The sequence below is a fragment of the Apodemus sylvaticus genome, chromosome 10 (assembly GCF_947179515.1).
Source record: "Apodemus sylvaticus chromosome 10, mApoSyl1.1, whole genome shotgun sequence".
Classification (NCBI taxonomy): domain Eukaryota; kingdom Metazoa; phylum Chordata; class Mammalia; order Rodentia; family Muridae; genus Apodemus; species Apodemus sylvaticus.
This window is the reverse complement of record NC_067481.1, coordinates 7,005,280-7,022,704: the sequence shown is the minus strand read 5'-3', so window position 1 is coordinate 7,022,704 and position 17,425 is coordinate 7,005,280. Positions and strand designations below refer to the sequence as shown.

The following is a 17,425-nucleotide window of genomic DNA, read 5'->3' as shown; positions in this document are numbered from 1 at the left end:
CTTTCTCTCCCTCCCTTTCTTCCTTTTCCCTCCTTCCTCCTTTTCTCCTCTCTCCCTCTTCTCTTCCCTCCTTTCTCCTTCTTCGCATCCCTGCGTCGGCAGTGCAGCTGACGTTTAAAGCCTCCAGCCCTAGAAATCCGGGCGGGAAGCCCAGGAGGCACCCAGTAACCACGCCCAATCCTGTCCTGGTCCTGCCCACTTGGGGCGGGGCTAGAGCGACTTCCGCCCTGAACCCGGAAGCGGTGTGGAGAGCTCGGTGAGGGGCGTGCCTTCGGTCATAAAAAGCCACGGCGTCTCACCCGGGTTGCATTTTGGTTTTCAAACCCGGCTCTGATAGGATCCTGAGAGCCCCCGGCCTTCCCCACAGCGCACCCCTAGCTGCCAGTCACTGCAGACTCGGATCTCAGGGCAAGACTGGGTTTGCCGCCGCCGGGACAGGTCCGGATCCAGACGAGGGTTTCGACCTTGTGGCTTCAACACGAGCTCCCAACTCCTCCCAACTCCGCCGCCCCAGCCATGGCACAGAAACCCAAGATAGACCCCCACGTCGGGCGGCTAGGCTACCTGCAGGCGCTGGTCACGGAGTTCCAGGAGACGGAGAGCCAAGGTGAGAGGTGTGGGGTGGGCACGAGGGTACCCAGCAGGGCTCTGATGGCAGCAGCGCCCAGGCCCGACCCCAGTGCTGCTTCCCATTGCAGACGCCAAGGAGCAAGTCCTCGCCAACCTTGCCAACTTCGCTTATGACCCGGGCAACTACCAGTACCTACGGCAGCTACAAGTCCTGGACTTATTCCTTGATTCTCTGTCAGAAGAGAATGAAAATCTAGTCAAGTTTGCTATCGGTAAGAGTTAGGCTGGTTTTCCCCCACCCCCCAAGATATGGATTAGAGCGACTTGAGAGAGAGTCAGGCATGATGCCACTCTGTAAAACCAGCATTATGGGAGGCTGAAGCAGGAGGACTGCGGCGACTGGGGGCCTAGTCTGGGATACAGAGTAAGACTGTCACTAAACAAACTAGTGTTTGGGATGGGATCTCATCGGCTAAGGCAGACCTCCCTTGTGTGGACCACCACCTCCTCCACACATTGTCCGGGTCACAGCTCGTTCCAAACAAGTCTGGAAGTCATTGTTAGCTCTCGGAGTCTTTTCTTCCTCTTAGAAAAGAGATTATAGCCGGGCAGTGATGGCGCACACCTGTAATCCCAGCACTCTGGGAGGCAGAGGCAGGCAGATTTCTGAGTCTGAGGCCAGCCTGGTCTACAGAGTGAATTCCAGGACAGCCAGGGCTATACAGAGAAACCCTGTCTTGAAAAAACCAAATCCGAGCCGGGCCGTGGTGGCGCACGCCTGTAATCCCAGCACTCTGGGAGGCAGAGAGGCAGGCGGATTTCTGAGTTCGAGGCTAGCCTGGTCTACAGAGTGAGTTCCAGGACAGCCAGGGCTATACAGAGAAACCCTGTCTCGAAAAAACCAAATCCAAAAAACAAAAACAAAAACAAAAAAAAAAAAAAAAAAAAAGAAGAAAGAAAGAAAAAAAGAAGAAAAAAAAGAAAAAACCAAATCCAAAAAAAAACAACAACAACAACAAAAAAAGATAATAAGCAAGGAAAATGGGGTGAAACCTCTTTGAAAGAAGTTTGGAGCTTGCTCTTGTATTGTTTACTGTCAAGAGATGCACAGGTGACTTGGAATTTGTAGCTTAGGACTCCTGCAATTGAATTGTTGTAAGACTGTTTGAGTTATTCAATATGCCAGGCAGTGGCACGCCTTTAATCCCAACACTTGGGAGGCAGAGGCAGGAAGATTTCTGAGTTCGAGGCCAGCCTGGTCTTCAGAATGAGTTTCAGGACAGTCAGGGCTACACAGAGAAACCCTGTCTCAAAAAACAAAAAGAGTGAATTATTCAAGATAGGTTCTTTTAAATGTGCTGTGTATGTGGTGTGTGTGTGTGTGTGTGTGTGTGTGTGTGAGTGAGTGTGAGTGTGAATGAGTGTGGGCATGCATGTGCACCACGCTGTGTGCATGAAGTTTTTCAAAAGTCGGTTCTCACTGAGTATAGTGGCACAAGCCTTTTATCCCACAACTCTGAAGACAGAGGTAGGTGGCTCTTTCTGAGTTCCAGGCCAGCCTAGAATAAGTGTTGAATTCTAGACCATCTAGGGCTACGTAGTAAGATGTTACCTCTAAAAAATAAGGTAGAAGTAGTTGTTGTTTTGTTTTCCGCTTTCTGTTGCTAAGTCAGGATCTCTTGTGTCTTCAGTATACTCCTAGGCTAACCCATGAGCTTCCAGCCGACCCAACGTCCATCTCTCCTTAGAGTGCTGGGGTTCCAGATACCCACCCCTGTATCTGGTTTTCTTTTCTTTTTGGGGGGGTGGGGGAGGGTAGAGACAGGGTTTCTCTGTGTAGCCCTGGCTGTCCTAGAACTCACTCTGTAGACCAGGCTGGCCAGGAACTCAGAAATCCTCCTGCCTCTGCCTCCCAAGTGTGCCACCACTGCCTATCTGTTTTGTGTCTGGTTTTCTTATGTCGGTTCCCGGCATCGAACTCATGTCATCAGGTCTGTGTGGCGGGCTCTTGTGCCCACTGAACCGTCTTCACTGCCCCATGAGAGGTAGTGATTATTGGGTAGTCTGTAACGAAGGTACTGGTTCAGGTTCTAGGGAGATGGTGAGCAGGTTGGTAATTATATTCTAGAAGTGGAGCTAGGTGGCCAATAAACCAGCAAAGTAGAAATAAACAACAAACTCAGATGGAGCAACAGGAGGCGGCGCTACTTTATGATACTTACACGCCACTTCCGTTTCAGCCACCTTGGATAATACGATGTAGACAAAGAACCTAAGCAGGAAGCTGTTAGAGGTAAGGCTGATGTGTTAGGGATATTTTTAGTGAAGAGGCAGATGGAACATGGAGAAATTAGAGGAGTTGGCACAGGGGCTTTGGATCTAGATCGTGGGAAGAAGTTTAGAATTTAAGAACAGATTCTTTCAGCACATACCTTTAAAAAATAACCTTTCCCAATAAAATAAAATAAAATAACCTTTCCCGTAAGTACGAAAGGAACCCTAGATACACTGAGAAAGACTAACTTCAGGGCTGGGATGCGGCTCGGTGAGGGGCACCGGTGTTAGGGTGCGTAGACCACACACCCAGGGCGCACAGTCAGTCCTCAGCACTGGAAGAAGAGAATTCCAATACTGTTTAATGTTTAGTTATGCAAAAATTTCTAATAATACCCCAAAGAAGATTCTTTTTTATTAATGGGGAAGGACAGGGCATTTAAGGTCTCACTATGTAGCCCTGGCTGGTCTGAAACTTGTCTGCCTTGTGGGTTCTGGGATTTAAGGTTGTTCTGCCATCCCTGGCCCTCAGAGGATGATTTGTAGAGTAAGTTCCTCTACCATGTGACTCCTAAGGATGGAATTCAGGTCATGGAGCTTGACGGCAAGTGCCTCTACCCACTGAGCCATCTTGCAGGCCCAAAAGGACATCTTTTGGTTGTTGGTTTGTAACTAGGATCCAGTCTGGGACCTGCATATTTCATCTTAGCGAGACCTCTTCATGTTGCACATAAGCCTTTTATTTTATAGCAAGTTGAGAAAACTTGAAGAGACTGGAAGTATAACTCAGTATAGCGTGTGTGGCCTGTTCCTGTAATCCCAGCACAGGAAGTCGGGACAGACAGACAGACAGAGAGCTCAGGAGCACCTTCAGCCATGTAGTGAGTCCAATTTTGAGCCACTCAAGACTCTTTCTCAGCAAAGAAGAAAGAAAAAGAAAAAATTCCAAAGATAAGAGTTCCCGCATATTCACACCCACCTTTTCCTATTCTTAACTCCTAGCATTGTCTGGTTCGTTTGCTGTAATTAATGAGCTGGTATTGATCCACCGCCATTAGCCTGTCTTTATCCGTATCCCTATCATTCATATGACCTTCACTTTTTTCCTAATACACTTTTTCTGGCCCAAGATCCCACAGGACATACATGGCATTATCAGGCCTCATTTGGGTGTTTTTGTTGTTTCTGAGACAGGGTCTCACTGTAGCTCTGGCTTGCCTGGAACTCATGTTAGGATCATTTAGTGCCAGTGTGACCTAGCTCTCTATTTATTTATTTATTTATTTATTTATTTATTTATTTATTTATTTATTTTGGCTTTTTGGATTTGGTTTTTGTTTTGTGGTTTTTTTTTTTTTTTTTTTTTTTTTTTTGAGAACTCATGTTAGGATCATTTAGTGCCAGTGTGACCTAGCTCTCTATTTACTTATTTATTTATTTAGGCTTTTTGGATTTGGTTTTTGTTTTGTGGGTTTTTTTGGTTTGTTTTTTGTTGGTTTTTTTTTTTTTTTTTTTTTTTTTTTTTTTTTTTTTTTGAGACAGGGTTTCTCTGTGTAGCCCTGGCTGTCCTGGCACTCACTCTGTAGACCAGGCTGGCCTCGAACTCAGAAATCCACCTGCCTCTGCCTCCCAGAGTGCTGGGATTACAAACCTAGCTCTCTTGATTCACCTTCATGGCCTGGCTTTTGTCAGATGTCTCTGTTATGAAGCCGCCGCACCCCCCCCCCCCCAGTATACTCGGGACAGAGGTTATTACATAAATTATCTTAAATCTCTTTAAAAAATTTTTTTACATTTATTTAATATGTGTCTGTGTTTATGTGTGTGTGTCATGATAGTAACATGAGGTCCAGGGACAACATGTAGGGTCCGTGATCTCCTACCATGTGGGATCAAGGAAGGAAGCTCAGGTGGTGGCACACACCTTTAATCATAGCACTTGGGAAACAGAAGCAGTTGGATTTTTGTGTGTTCAAGGCAAGCCTGGAGCACTGCCAAGCACCTGAGTGAGTTCCATGATAGCCAGGGCTACACAGAGAAACCCTGTCTTGAAAAGCCAAGCCTGCCCTACTGTTGTTGCCCTCTGAATGGTGACAGTGGCCACCCTTCTCCCTGGGAGCCGTAGAGCTCTCCAAAGTAGGCTGCCGACTCTGGAGAGAATCACTCAGTCACAAAGATGTTCCTCCAGGTTCCAAACAGCATCTGCCCTGCTGGCTCCTCCTCCCCAGAAGGCAGCGTTGCCAGCACAGGGCACCCCCTCTGCCAGCTTGGAGGCTCCAGGGAGACTGGGTCTGAGCTCTGGGCAGTTTCCCTAAGCGATGACCACGTCCTGCCCCAGGATCTGTCGGTTTTCTTCCTGTTCTTCTGTCTTCATGCAGTCCGAGTCTCGAGTCTCAAGTGTGCCTCCAGTGCTCATCTTTGAGTCCCTGGGGTGCTGTGTTGATCTGACTGCTCTTGTATTTATCATATGCAACTTAAAGGAGAGTCCCAGTGGGAGCTAGATGGAGATTCCATGGCCGTTGTCACTTCCCGACCTTGGGCTGCCTCTGGCACTAAGGGGAGCACTGCCAAGCACCTGTTCTGCTGCTGAAAGCACTGGGAGCACCTAAAGTGGTGATCTCCCTGAGAAGCACTGGCTGTGCCGTCTCTGCTGCCTGGCTGTGCCCAAAGCTCAGGGTCGCATTTAATCACAGAGGAGCTAGCAGCTGCCGGGCAGTGGTCTTAGTCAAGAGAAAGCTGCCCATGATTGTGACCTTGGTTGAGAAGAGGCTGGATTACGAGGCACCAGCTGCATCTCAGTAATACTCGAAGAGCGGATGAAAGAGTGGAGAGGAAAGCTCCAGTTAAAAACCTCTTGTATCCCTGTCCATCCCAGGGCAACATGGAGGTGCAGAGAGCCCACAGGAGGATTCTGCTTCTCTGAAAACTGGTTCTTAGGTTGCCACAGGGCACGGGGCAGTTGCTAAAGCAGGATCCATTCCTTTGAGAAGCCAGATTAAATTGGCTTCCTAGATCTTGCAATATATATTACTGCCACCAGGTGGCAGCAGTGCTCAATGACTAAATCCCCTACAGCCTCTTTGGAGCAACGGTGTAGTTAACGTCTTTGACATTTGAAAAGACTTGGTTTTTTTTCTTACTTATTTTTATTTTATGTGCATTGGTGTTCTGCCTGCATGTATGTCTGTGTGAGGGTGTTGGATCTCCCGGAACTGGAATTGTAGACAGTTGTGAACTGCCATGTAAGTGCTGAATTGAACCTGGGTTCCCTTAAAGTTCAGCCAGTGCGCTTAACCTCTGAGGCCTCTCCAGCTCTGTCTTCTTCTTTTCCAGTAAAGCATGTGTGCACAGTCCCAGCTACTTGGGAGTCCTAGGCAGAGTGTCTCTTCTAGTTTGAGATCAAGCAGGCTTATTTTAGGCATAATAGTTAATGTGTGTTTTAAATATGTGACACACAGCTGATCAGTGTGGTACAGTGTTTACAGAATTCAAGAGAGTGATCCCCGTATGGCATGGTGGTACGTGATGTAATCCAGCATGGGAGCCGGAGGCTAGCGGAGCTCCAGAAGTTCCAGAGCAGCCTAGTGTACCCGGGAATTCCAGGCCCGCAGGCTACACAGGAAGGCCTTCTCATGTGCATACATGCACACAGGCATGACCACAAGTACACTGCTTGTGTATTTTCCGCTTCCTCACAGCTGGTGACAAGCATTTCCAGGGTGCTGAAGTAAACCCAACAACAGATTAGTGCCCTATGAAGCTTTGTGTGGATTTTTATAAAAATGTTTTAGGCGAGCAGTGGTGGTGCACGCCTTTAATCCCAGCACTTGGGAGGCAGAGGCAGGCGGATTTCTAAGTTCAAGGCCAGCCTGGTCTACAGAGTGAGTTCCAGGACAGCCAGGGCTATACAGAGGAACCCTGTCGCCAAAAAGCCAAAAATGCATCACATTATGATTGTGCATGTGATGCAGGAGGGGTGTACATACAACTTCACGGGGTCAGTTCTCTCCTCCCACCCTTACATGGGTTCCTGAGGTTAGAGTTTGGTCACCAGGCATGCTCAGGTACCTTGACCTGCAATCTCACTGACATGTTTTTATTTTTATTTTTTGTCTCTCTGTGTAGCCCTATCTGTCCTAGAACTCACTCTATAGACCAGGCTGGCCTTGAACTCAGAGATCTGATGAAAGCCATGCACTACCACCGCCTCTCTACCCTTTAGCCCCAGGCAGTCCCTTTGAGAGTCTTTCCCAGCACCAGCTCCGTCTCTGCAACTCCATGTCACCTGTGTCTCCAAGTCCAGCTCTTTCATCTCAGGTTCCTTGGTCAGGGGTTTCTATGGTTACCGGTGTCCAGCAGAGCCCTGCCTGTGCCTCTTGCCTGTAGCTCTCCCCACCCCCACCCCCATCTTTGTCTGTTTAAAGCAAATTCTTTAGCTAGTCAGGACTCGCTCTTCTCTCTTCTTTCCTTTCTGGTGGTACTAGGAGTGGGCCCAGGGGTGCGTGCAAGCATCCACCACAGCCACACCCAGTCTGCCCTTCTCTGTTTTGTAACTATCTTGTAAATGGAGTATGAGGAATGCACGGTAAAGTACACACAGTTTAGTGAGTTCTTGCATTCACTGAGGTACGTCCCTGCGCGTCCCGGCAGCTCCCTGGATGAGCCCGTCTTGTTCTCCCCACGCCCCAGGCGAGCTCACTCTCACCCTCACCCTCACCCTCACCCTGTACATTGCCTTCTCCTGCTCTTGCTCTTTATTTAGGTGATCCATCCCAAAGCTAGCTCTAGAAATGCATTTTAAATTTAAAACAATTCTTCTTTTATATATTCTCACCCCTACTGCAATTTTCCCTCCCTTCCCTCTCCCACTTCCCCCTCTCTCCCCTTTATGAGTCTCTCCCTCCCGCCTTCTCCCTCCCAGATCCACGCCTTCTGTAACTCCACTAAGAAAAGAACTGATGTGCCTGCTGGGGACATCAGCCAGCGCTGCATATCAAGCTGTGGTAGACCAGGCACAACCCTCACATAAGGCTGGACAGGCACCCCGCTAGGGGGAGAAGGGTTCCTCGAGCAGGCAGAAGAGTCAGGGACACCCCTGCCTCCACTCTAGGGTTCCCACAAGCACACCAAGCTTCTCAGCCAGAACATCTGCAGAGGACCCAGGTCAGACCCCACAGGCTCCTGATTCTGCGTCCTCATGAGCCCTGGTCAGTTGCTTCTGTGAGCCAAGTCCTCCTGGTGTGCCCTTGAGCTCCACCTAGTGCGTGGCTGTGGGACTCTGCATCCGTTGCTAGACGAAGTCTCCTTGGTCTCTTTGATGGTGATTCTGCTAGGCTCCTGTCCCAGAATGCGCTGCAGGTAGGACGGACCGAGGTCGGAGGTTTGGTGGTGGCTTGGTGTCCCAGTCCCTCTCCTTGAGGCCTCACCTGATTGCAGAAGGCCAGGCTCTGTCTAGACTTTGCTAGGGTTTCTCGCCTCGATCCCTTGGACTTTCCATTGCACTGCATTTCCACCTTTTCCCTGAAATGCCCTCCTACAGTTTCAGTCCTTTCTCCCAGTGTTTTCTCTCCTTCCGCCCCCACTAAATCTGGTTGCAGGAAGGCATGGTGGCACAGGCAGTTGGGAGACAGAGGCAGATGAATTGCTAGGAGCTCAAGGCCAGCCTGGTCTACACAGCAAGTTTCAGACCGGCTAGAGCTACACTATGAGACCCTATCACATACACCTACACACCAAGAAAATTCATTCTTTCTATGTGTGCTTTTTTTTTTTTAAAGATTTATTTATTTATTATATGTAAGTACACTGTAGCTGTCCTCAGACACCCCAGAAGAGGGCGTCAGATCTCATTACGGGTGGTTGTGAGCCACCATGTGGTTCCTGGGATTTGAACTCAGGACCTTTGGAAGAGCAGTCGGTGCTCTTAACCGCTGAGCCACCTCTCCAGCCACCTCTCCAGCCACCTCTCCAGCCCCCTATGTGTGTGTTCTTGAGTGTGGAGGCCAGGGGTGAGTGCTGAGGGTTATCGTCTGTGGCTCCCACTGTGGGTTCTGAAGGTACAGGGTCTCATTGAATCTGGAGCTCACCAAACACACACACACACATGCTCACACACTCTCCCGTCGTCTCTGCCCTTACAATGAAGAAGTTACAGACCCACACAATTATGTCTGGCTTAATTATATTGGTGCTAGGATCAAACTCAGCCAAGTACTTTAACAACTGAGCCATTTCCCAAAATCCAAAATTTATATTTTTGTTTCATCTCTGAGGCGTGCACCACCGTTGCCCAGCCCCACAGCCCTTAGCTCTTTGCAGCAGCCAGGCTCAGGGAGGCGGACTGAGGCTGGGGTCTGGGACTTGGTCTTGGTGCCCAGCCCATTCTTGTCTTAGAAACTCTGCCCTTCCCCTGGGCCCCCTCCCCCATTCCTCATTTCCTCGGATGCTGTCAGCGAAGCAGAGGGGCTGGCAGCCCTGATGGCCGGTAGCCCAGTCAGTGAGTGAGAAGCCAGAGCGAAGCAAAGTGTTCCTCTTAGAAAAGCCCTACAGGCTGGCAGTGGTGTTGCATGCCTTTAATCCTAGCTCTTGGGAGGCAGAGATGGGTGGATTCTGAGTTCAAGGCCAGCCTGGTCTACAGAGTGAGTTCCAGGACAGCCAGGGCTACACAGAGAAACCCTGTTTCGAAAAACCAAAAAGAAAAAAAAAAAGAAAAGGCCTACAGGGTCAGTGAGTTGAGGGGACCTGACCTGAGAGAATGGAGGGAGGGCTCTCGCTCACCTTCCTTGTGTAGACGCGGGTTTTGGTTCTTGTATCAGTGTTCTTGCCTGCATGAAAGGACATGCACTACATGCGTGCCTGATAGCTATGGAGATCAGAGGGCATTGGCACCCCTGGAACTGGAGTCACAGGTAGTCGTGAGGCACCATGTAGGCACTGGGAACAACTCAGGTCCTCTGGAAGAGCAGTCAAAGCTCTAGACCTCTGGGCCACCTCCTGACAGTGTTTAACTCCAGAGTCCCTGGTCTCAGTCTAGATACTCCTGCTCTCCAGAGTCTAGTAACAGCACAGCATGGCGTGTCCATTCCACTCAGAGGACACGTAAAGGCCGGACTTCCTGAGGCCTTGGCAGAGGACTGGGGCTTGATGACCTTGCAGTCCTTGTCCATGGGCAAACTTCTGCCCAAGTCCGAGTGCTTCCTCGACTCAGTAGCCAGAGAGAGGCTGGGAGGGGAGGGGAGAGGAGGGGAGGGGGGCCACGCCCAAAGCACAGGCTCATCCTTGCCTTTCTCCAGGGGGGCTCTGCAACCTGTGTCCTGACAAGGCCAACAAGGAGCACATCCTGCAAGCAGGCGGCATCCCGCTCATCATCAGCTGCCTGTCCAGTCCCAACGAGGAGACCGTGCTATCTGCTGTCACCACACTCATGTTCCTCAACTCCCCGGGCCGCCGCTCCCGCCCGGAGCTGACCTCCCTGCCCGTGGTCCAGTGCATGCTGCGCTTCTCTCTCTCGGCCAACACAAGGCTCCGGAACCTGGCCCAGATATTCCTAGAGGACTTCTGCTCCCCAAGCCAGGTGGCTGAGGCCCACAGCCAGGAGGCCCATTCTGCCCTGGGTATCCCACTGCCAAAGACTGAGGCCCCACAGCAGCCCTGATCCAGGGAGCGATCAAGACCCTGCCACTCCCTGCCCGAGACCAGTCCCAGCACAGGTCCAGGAGGCGGAAGGCTGACAGTGTCTGAGCCCATCCTGCCCCAGCTGAGCAGGTGCACGCACTTGCAGTCTTGATCCGACAGGCATTTCCATCCAGGAAAAGCAGTAGGAGTGAAGAGGCCAGATTCGGTGCTTAGAGGAGAAAACCAAAGCTGGCACTCAAGAAACTCCAGACAGAAGACCAGCTCTGCCCCCAGTGCCCAGCTAATACCCTCATGTAAGAAACTCTACCTGAGCGGGAGAAGTGGCTAGCGGTTAAGAGACTGACTGCTCTCCCGAAGGTCCTGAGTTCAAATCCCAGCAACCACATGGTGGCTCACAACCATCCGTAATGAGATATGATGCCCTCTCTGGAGTGTCTGAAGACAGCTGCAGTGTACTTACAAATAATAAATCTTTAAAAGAAGAAGAAGAAGAGGAGGAGAAGAAGAAGAAGAAGCAGCTGTGCACCTGGAGACTGGCCAGCAGCGTGAGTGGCCAGCGTGATGTTGATGGAGCGAGATGAATCAGCCTATGGTCGGGGAGACGCAGTGGTTAACTCCTCCGGTGTTGAGGCTGAGTATCTGGGCGTGGTAGCGCTGACTTGGATGGCTCTGCAGACCCCGAGTCAGCCGTCCACACAGCCCTGCCCTCTGCTAGGCACCCAGTGAGAACTGCAGAGGTTCAGGGGGTCACGGCTTAGTGAGTGTTAACTGAATGGCCATGGGGCCTGAGCAAGGCCCTGCAGGTGTGGGAGCAGACTGAAAGAGCACAGGGCACACCTTTTCCCACAGGATGGGGAAGGCCCTACATAGGTCCTGGGGTATAGACAGCAAGACAGTGACTCAGCTGCCAAGTGTGACACCCCTGGCCCTTTGAAAGCATTGCTCTGCCCCCTTTGCCTATGGGTCGGGTCTTCTGACACTTGGGTGGGAGCCCTGAACGTGAACCCTTCACGGGCTTTCCCAGTCAGCTTCCTGCCATGAGCTTGTCATGAGGTGCTGTCGACCCCTTAGGATCGAGGCAGACCTTCAGTAAGGACACTCAGAACTAGATGTCAGAGGACTACGTGGGCTCATTGGATCCCTTGAGAAACAGAAGCAGGAAGATAGATGGGTCTGGTCCAGCCTACCCAGTGAGGCCCTGACCACAAAGGTCCCATAGTGTCTAACAGACAGCAAGCTCCTATAACTGCTGACCCTGCCCTCCTCTGCCAATGAGAAGAAAAAAAATTGGGACTGTGGGAAAAGTGAAAAGGGTAGGCCTGATGAGAAGTAGGGGCTTAGGAAAAGTGGGGGCCCTGGTCACTCAGCATTGACACCCCACCCCAAAATGGCAACGAAAACTAGAGGAAGGAAATCTACAAGGGCTGGAAGGGAGCTATCCACACAGCCACTGGGTGAAGGGAGGGAGGGAACCTTAGCAGTGTGGCTAACTCTCCCCCAGGCAAAGGGTTTCAAAGAACCAAAGCCTTGTGTTTGGATTTTATTTTATTAAAAAACCTGATCTTTCCACCGTATTCATGTGCTAGTCTCATTCATTCTGGGTGCAGGCTTCATGGGCGGGGCCAGGAGGCCGTTATTCAAATGGCTCCCTGGTTAAAGACAGTCAGCTGTCCAGGCAGGGGCCGGCTGACCCACCTCGGTCCTTCACAGGCTGGCCCGCTTGCTCTCTATGATCCCTCTCCAGTCGTCACTCCAGGACAGCAGCCGTCTCCTGGTGGGGGGCAGGACCAGGTGCTGGTTGTGGCAGCAGGTGAACAAGATGTGTTCCCAGCTTGGGGTCTCTTCCAGGCCTGGGCAGTAAAGGCAGTGTGAGGCTATAATCTGGTTAGTTTTACTCCTCTCCTTGATCCCTGTGGGGTGGGGGGGGGGGGGTGGCAGTGGGGTGTCTCAAGGTTAACTGGCCTCACCTTGAATGTTGTCTTTGTCATCAATGAGCAGGTCTCCCATGACCACTGTCTTGTCCCTAGTCAGGATAATCCGCTCCAAAAACTGTGGCCCCAGGTTCTGCTCCACCCAGCGGTACTGTATAGTTGGGGAAAAAGGTCATTGGAGCTTGCCAGGCTCAGAATGCAAGTAAGGCATGAGGGCTAAGTGGGACTAAGCCCTCAAAGCGCGGGACCCCTTTCACCCAGACCCATTTTCTGAAGCGTATTTTTTAAATTAAAATCGGAAAGCCAAATGCGCAGGCGCTGGCACCTTTTCGCCCACACAGTGGTGGTACTTGAGCAGTGGGCTGGTGCAGATGAAGACCTCGGTGCTGCGGAGGGAGAGGGTGCAGTTAGGCCTGGGACACTGGCCGTCTTCCCGCCGCCCCCTCCTCACCCTCCTTACTCTTGCATGTCGTTCATTTCTCGCAAAGCGTCCAAGGCCCCAGGGATGGGCTCCAAGTTTAGGAAAAAGCCTGGAGCTTCATACACACTGACCAGTTTTTCCTGAAAGAGAGATATCTTGGTCCCGCGACTGCTTTCCAGCAGGGGGAGCCCCAGAGAGGACCCACAAAAAAGGTTCTGCAGGAGACCTCGGTTCGTGTGTGTGTGTGTGTGTGTGTGTGTGTGTGACCCACAAAAAAGGTTCTGCAGGAGACCTCGGTTCGTGTGTGTGTGGGTGTGTGTGTGTGACCCACAAAAAAGGTTCTGCAGGAGACCTCGGTTCGTGTCTGTGTGTGTGTGTGTGTGTGTGTGTGTGTGTGTCTGTGTGTGTGTGTGCGCGCGCGCGCGCGCGCGCCAAGCTTTCTGGTTCGGGATGAACTGTGGGTTCACACAGCTTGGCTGCCTAGAAGAGAACTCAGACTAGAGGTTCCCCATCGGGTCTCCCTACCTCCAGGTCCGGCCGCAGGGCTCGGTACTGCTCGTTGGCGAGGAAGCCCCGGCGCTGTTCCAGCGGCACGTGCGGGTCCCCGGGAAAGCGGCGGCGGAAACCCTGCAGGAGGGCGGACTCGAAGTCAGCTAGCACGCCATCCATGTCCACCAGCACGCGCACCGGCCGCTTCACCGCCATTGCCACGCCCGGGATGTCCGCGGAGCAAGGCAGCAAGCAAAGAGGATGCCAGACCCAAGGAGCTTCCGGGAAGAGGGGAGGGGCGGGCTGGGCCCGACTCCTCATTTGCATAGAGTGGCCAACGAGGTGCCCAGGATGGCATTGCGTCCCTTACAACGCTGCCGCTCCTGAATCCCTCTCTCGTGACCTCCAAGATCTGAAATATGTTCTTGGCAACAGGGAACCTGCTTTGCATGTTGAATGCATACTTTGCCTCTCCCGTGCTTGTCCAGGCTGGAAGCTGTCAGGATCATGAGTCTCCCAGTTCAAGGTAAGAGAAGGAGCCCTTAAAGGCAACCGTGGCCATGAGCTGGGACTCATAAACCAGACTTAATTTGAAACAGTAGCATTGTTTTTTTTTTATTTATTTATTATATGTAAGTACACTGTAGCTGTCTTCAGACACTCCAGAAGAGGGATTCAGATCTCATTACGGATGGTTGTGAGCCACCATGTGGTTGCTGGGATTTGAACTCAGGGAAGAGCAGTCAGTGCTCTTAACCGCTGAGCTATCTCACCAGCCCAGCATTTTTTTCAATCTGAGTCCACTACTTTCTTCCGTGGAACCCAGGTCTCTCTCCTGTAGAATCGAAAGCTTCTGTCCTAAAAAATGTTAAAACGTTCATACACACACAACCTGTTCTTGTAAATTTCAGAGTCCATGGTGATATCACATCAATTTTCCAACCTATAAATGCAGATTTAAGTAAGCGAGCCTCTTACTAGTCTTTCTTTTGTAGTACTTTTTGTTTTTTCTGACTTGGGGTTTTGCCACACAGCCCTGGCTGTTCTGAAACTATGTGAACTATTTGAACTTCAAACTCCCATTGATTTGCCTGCTTCTGCTTCCCATGTGCTGGGTTTAAAGGTGGGCACCGCTACACCTGGGTATGACATGACTTCTAAACCATGACAGAAGGATGTCAGTATGGAGCCCAACATCTCACTTGAAGAAAAGCCAGTTTGAAACAACAAAGGGGTTGGGTATGGTGGCCCACATCTTTAATCCTAACACTCAGGAAGCAGAGGCAGGCCGACCTCTGAGTTCCAAGACAACCAGAGCTACATATCGAAGACCCTATCTTAAAATAAACAAATTTCAAAAACACAAAAAAGCAAACAAACCCTGTCAAACAAACAATAACAACAACATATCCCAGTAAGTTCTTACTTAGGGACTGATTTTTCACTAAGCCAAGCCAATTTTCACATAAACTGAGTTAAAAGGTCCATCTGCTGTTTTTTCTCTCCTGCCCTTTCAGTAACTTTTATTTAAAAATATTTTAAGAATCCCATGCATGTATACAATGTTTTTTACCCTATTTACCCCCAGACTTCCCCCAGCATCCTCTGAACACCCCCTTATTTTATTTTATTTTATTTTATTTTTTGCAACAGGGTTCTATGCACCCAGGTTTGCCACAAATTCACCGCCTATCTGGGCTAGCCACTAACTCCTGATGCCCCTGCCCCCATCTCAAATGTTGGGATTAAATGCATGCAGCACTGCACCCCACTTTATTTTTTTAAAGATTTATTTATATGAGTACACTGTAGCTGTCTCCAGACGCTCCAGAAGAGGGTGTCAGATCTCATTACAGATGATTGTGAGCCACAGTATTGTTGCTGGGATTTGAACTCAGGATCTTTGGAAGAGCAGTCAGTGCTCTTAACCGCTGAGCCATCTCACCAGCCCCTGCACCCCACATTTTTAAGACTATTTTTTAAATATTTTACCTGCATGTCTGTATGTGCACCACATACAAGCACGCAGAGGCCAGCAAGCTTCAAGGCCATGGAGCTGGAATTAGAACCAGTTGTAAGCTGCTAAGTGGGCACTAAGAACTCAACCTGGATCTTCTGCAAGAGTGGATAGATCTTGTTTTGAGGCAGGGTTTCTCTGCATAGCCCTGGCTGTCCTGGATCTCCCTTCATAGACCAGGCTAGCCTCAAACTCACAAGAGATCCACCTGCCTTTGCTTCCTGAATGCTGGGATTAAATGTGTGCAACGACCGCCTGGCCCAGCTTACATTAAGCACTGCAGTCCTCCAAGCATATCAACCCCATTGATCAACACATGGTTTGAAAATGTTGAGTTTACAGATTCTTGTTTTTGGGTTTTTTTTGGTTTTGAAACAGGTTTCTCCGTGTAGCCCTGGCTGTCCTGGAACTCACTCTGTAGACCAGGCTGCCCTTGAACTCAGTACACATTCTTTTTCTAACTTGGGGTGTTAAACCCCTTCCTCCAAATGTTTCCAGACAGTCCCCTAAAATCTGTTCCAATAATGCTAAGGCTGGCTGATCCTCCACATCCCCCCTCCCCCAAACACCTGCCACCAGGTGCTTATCTCTATAATACAAGTTAAGGCCAAATACCAAGTTAGAACACCAACTAGGGAACTCCCTTCCCATGAGTCCCACCCTTGCTAAGAGGCTGAGAAAAATGGGTACAGGTTTACTCCGTGAGATTCATAGTAGAAAACCAGGCCTTTAAAAGCCATTGCCCTATTCAGGAAGCTAGCCTGTTGCAGTACACAGAAATGATCATAGGTTTCAGCTGTCTGTAAAATGTTTTCTAACAGTATAGGAATACAGTGTCCATCTCTTCAGCCACACCAGGACATCAGATCCCATTACAAGATGATTGTGAGCAACCATGTGGTTGCTAGGAATTGAACTCAGGACCTCTGGAAGGGCATCTAGCACTGCTGAGCCATTGGCTCCTGCCCTGCCGTAAGCAGTCTTAACTGCTAAGCCATCTCTCCAGCCCTGTAATCTCTACTCTCAAAGATGCACCTAGTAGTTCCACGGTCTGGCTTTGCCAGTAACTATTAGGCTCAAAAGACAGGCAAGGGGGAGCCCAGCCTGTCAGAAACACAGGTGGACCTAGAGGCAGGTCTTAAAGCCAGATTTGGGAACCATAGGACATTGTGACAGTTGATCTAAACCTTCCTGTCGTCCATCCACCCCGTCTGTGGGGCGGCCTGCTGTAGCTCTGGGGACTTTCCCTTCGTCGCCTGCATCACTGAACATTAACCATTATGGATGATCTCAAAGTAGAGATCTACCTTGGCACTAGGAGTAGGAGCACATGATGGGATGGGGTGACAGTGAAAGTGACAAGGAAACAGAAAGGATCTCCACAGAGAAGGCTGGCTGCAGAGGGTCAAAGTCATGGCCTCCTACACCCGCCCCGGATCCAAGACCGTCCTAAATGTTAGTCTGATCGACCCTACATAAAGAATCAGAGGTAGGAAAGCCCATCCTGACCAGCGAGGGTGGTGTACTGCAGCCTGGGTAATGCTGACATGAACTCAAGGCAAAGCAAGAGCAACAGGGTGACAATCTGTCTCAAAGGAAAAGAATAAAATCTAACCTGCATTTTTTGGAGAAAATTACACTTCCCCTTGGACTTTCACACTACACTGCTCAGCTTTGTTCTGGTTTTTTTAACAATTTTAACTTATTTACCCAGACATGTGTGTCTTTATGACTGTATGCTATGTATATTGGGGGGGTGCTAGAAGAGGGAGGGAATCCCACCTGGACCTCCTGTGTATTGCTAGCAGAAGTGAGCCACCTGCTGAGGGTGCTGGGACTTCAACTCAGATTCTCTGGAGTAGAATCCCAGGGGGTGAGCCATTTCGCCAGCCCCATGGGCTCAACTTTAAATGCTTTATCAAATGATCAAATGCCATTAGGTGGCATTGTTTCTAGGAAAGGAAAGGTCCAGGAAGGACTTTCAATCATTGTCAGAAAGACAGGACTGGAATGCAACTCCACTGGCATGCAGGAAACTGTAGGAAACCCTCAGTGGGTTCCATCTCCAGCACTATGTAAACTGGGCAT

At 50.2% G+C, this 17,425-nt stretch overlaps 2 protein-coding genes across 3 annotated transcripts; one reads left to right on the top strand and one right to left on the bottom strand.

The window, feature by feature from the left end:
- Positions 1-252: 252 nt before the first annotated feature.
- Positions 253-12,053, top strand: Armc7 (armadillo repeat containing 7). The gene is made up of 3 exons (XM_052195862.1): positions 253-607; positions 699-842; positions 10,137-12,053. The coding sequence occupies exons 1-3, from the start codon at positions 517-519 to the stop codon at positions 10,496-10,498; spliced, it is 597 nt and encodes a 198-aa protein (XP_052051822.1). The 5' UTR covers positions 253-516; the 3' UTR covers positions 10,499-12,053.
- Nt5c (5', 3'-nucleotidase, cytosolic) lies at positions 12,007-13,612 on the bottom strand. 2 transcript variants are annotated; one of them, XM_052195860.1, is made up of 5 exons: positions 13,357-13,612; positions 12,871-12,971; positions 12,736-12,796; positions 12,447-12,561; positions 12,007-12,353 (listed from the first exon to the last, which is right to left on the bottom strand). In XM_052195860.1, exons 1-5 carry the CDS (start codon positions 13,534-13,536, stop codon positions 12,184-12,186), a joined length of 627 nt encoding a protein of 208 aa, XP_052051820.1. In that variant the 5' UTR covers positions 13,537-13,612; the 3' UTR covers positions 12,007-12,183. The 2 variants fall into 2 exon arrangements, with proteins under 2 accessions (XP_052051820.1, XP_052051821.1); XM_052195861.1 differs by having other exon boundaries at positions 12,007-12,329; positions 13,357-13,609.
- Positions 13,613-17,425: the final 3,813 nt, after the last annotated feature.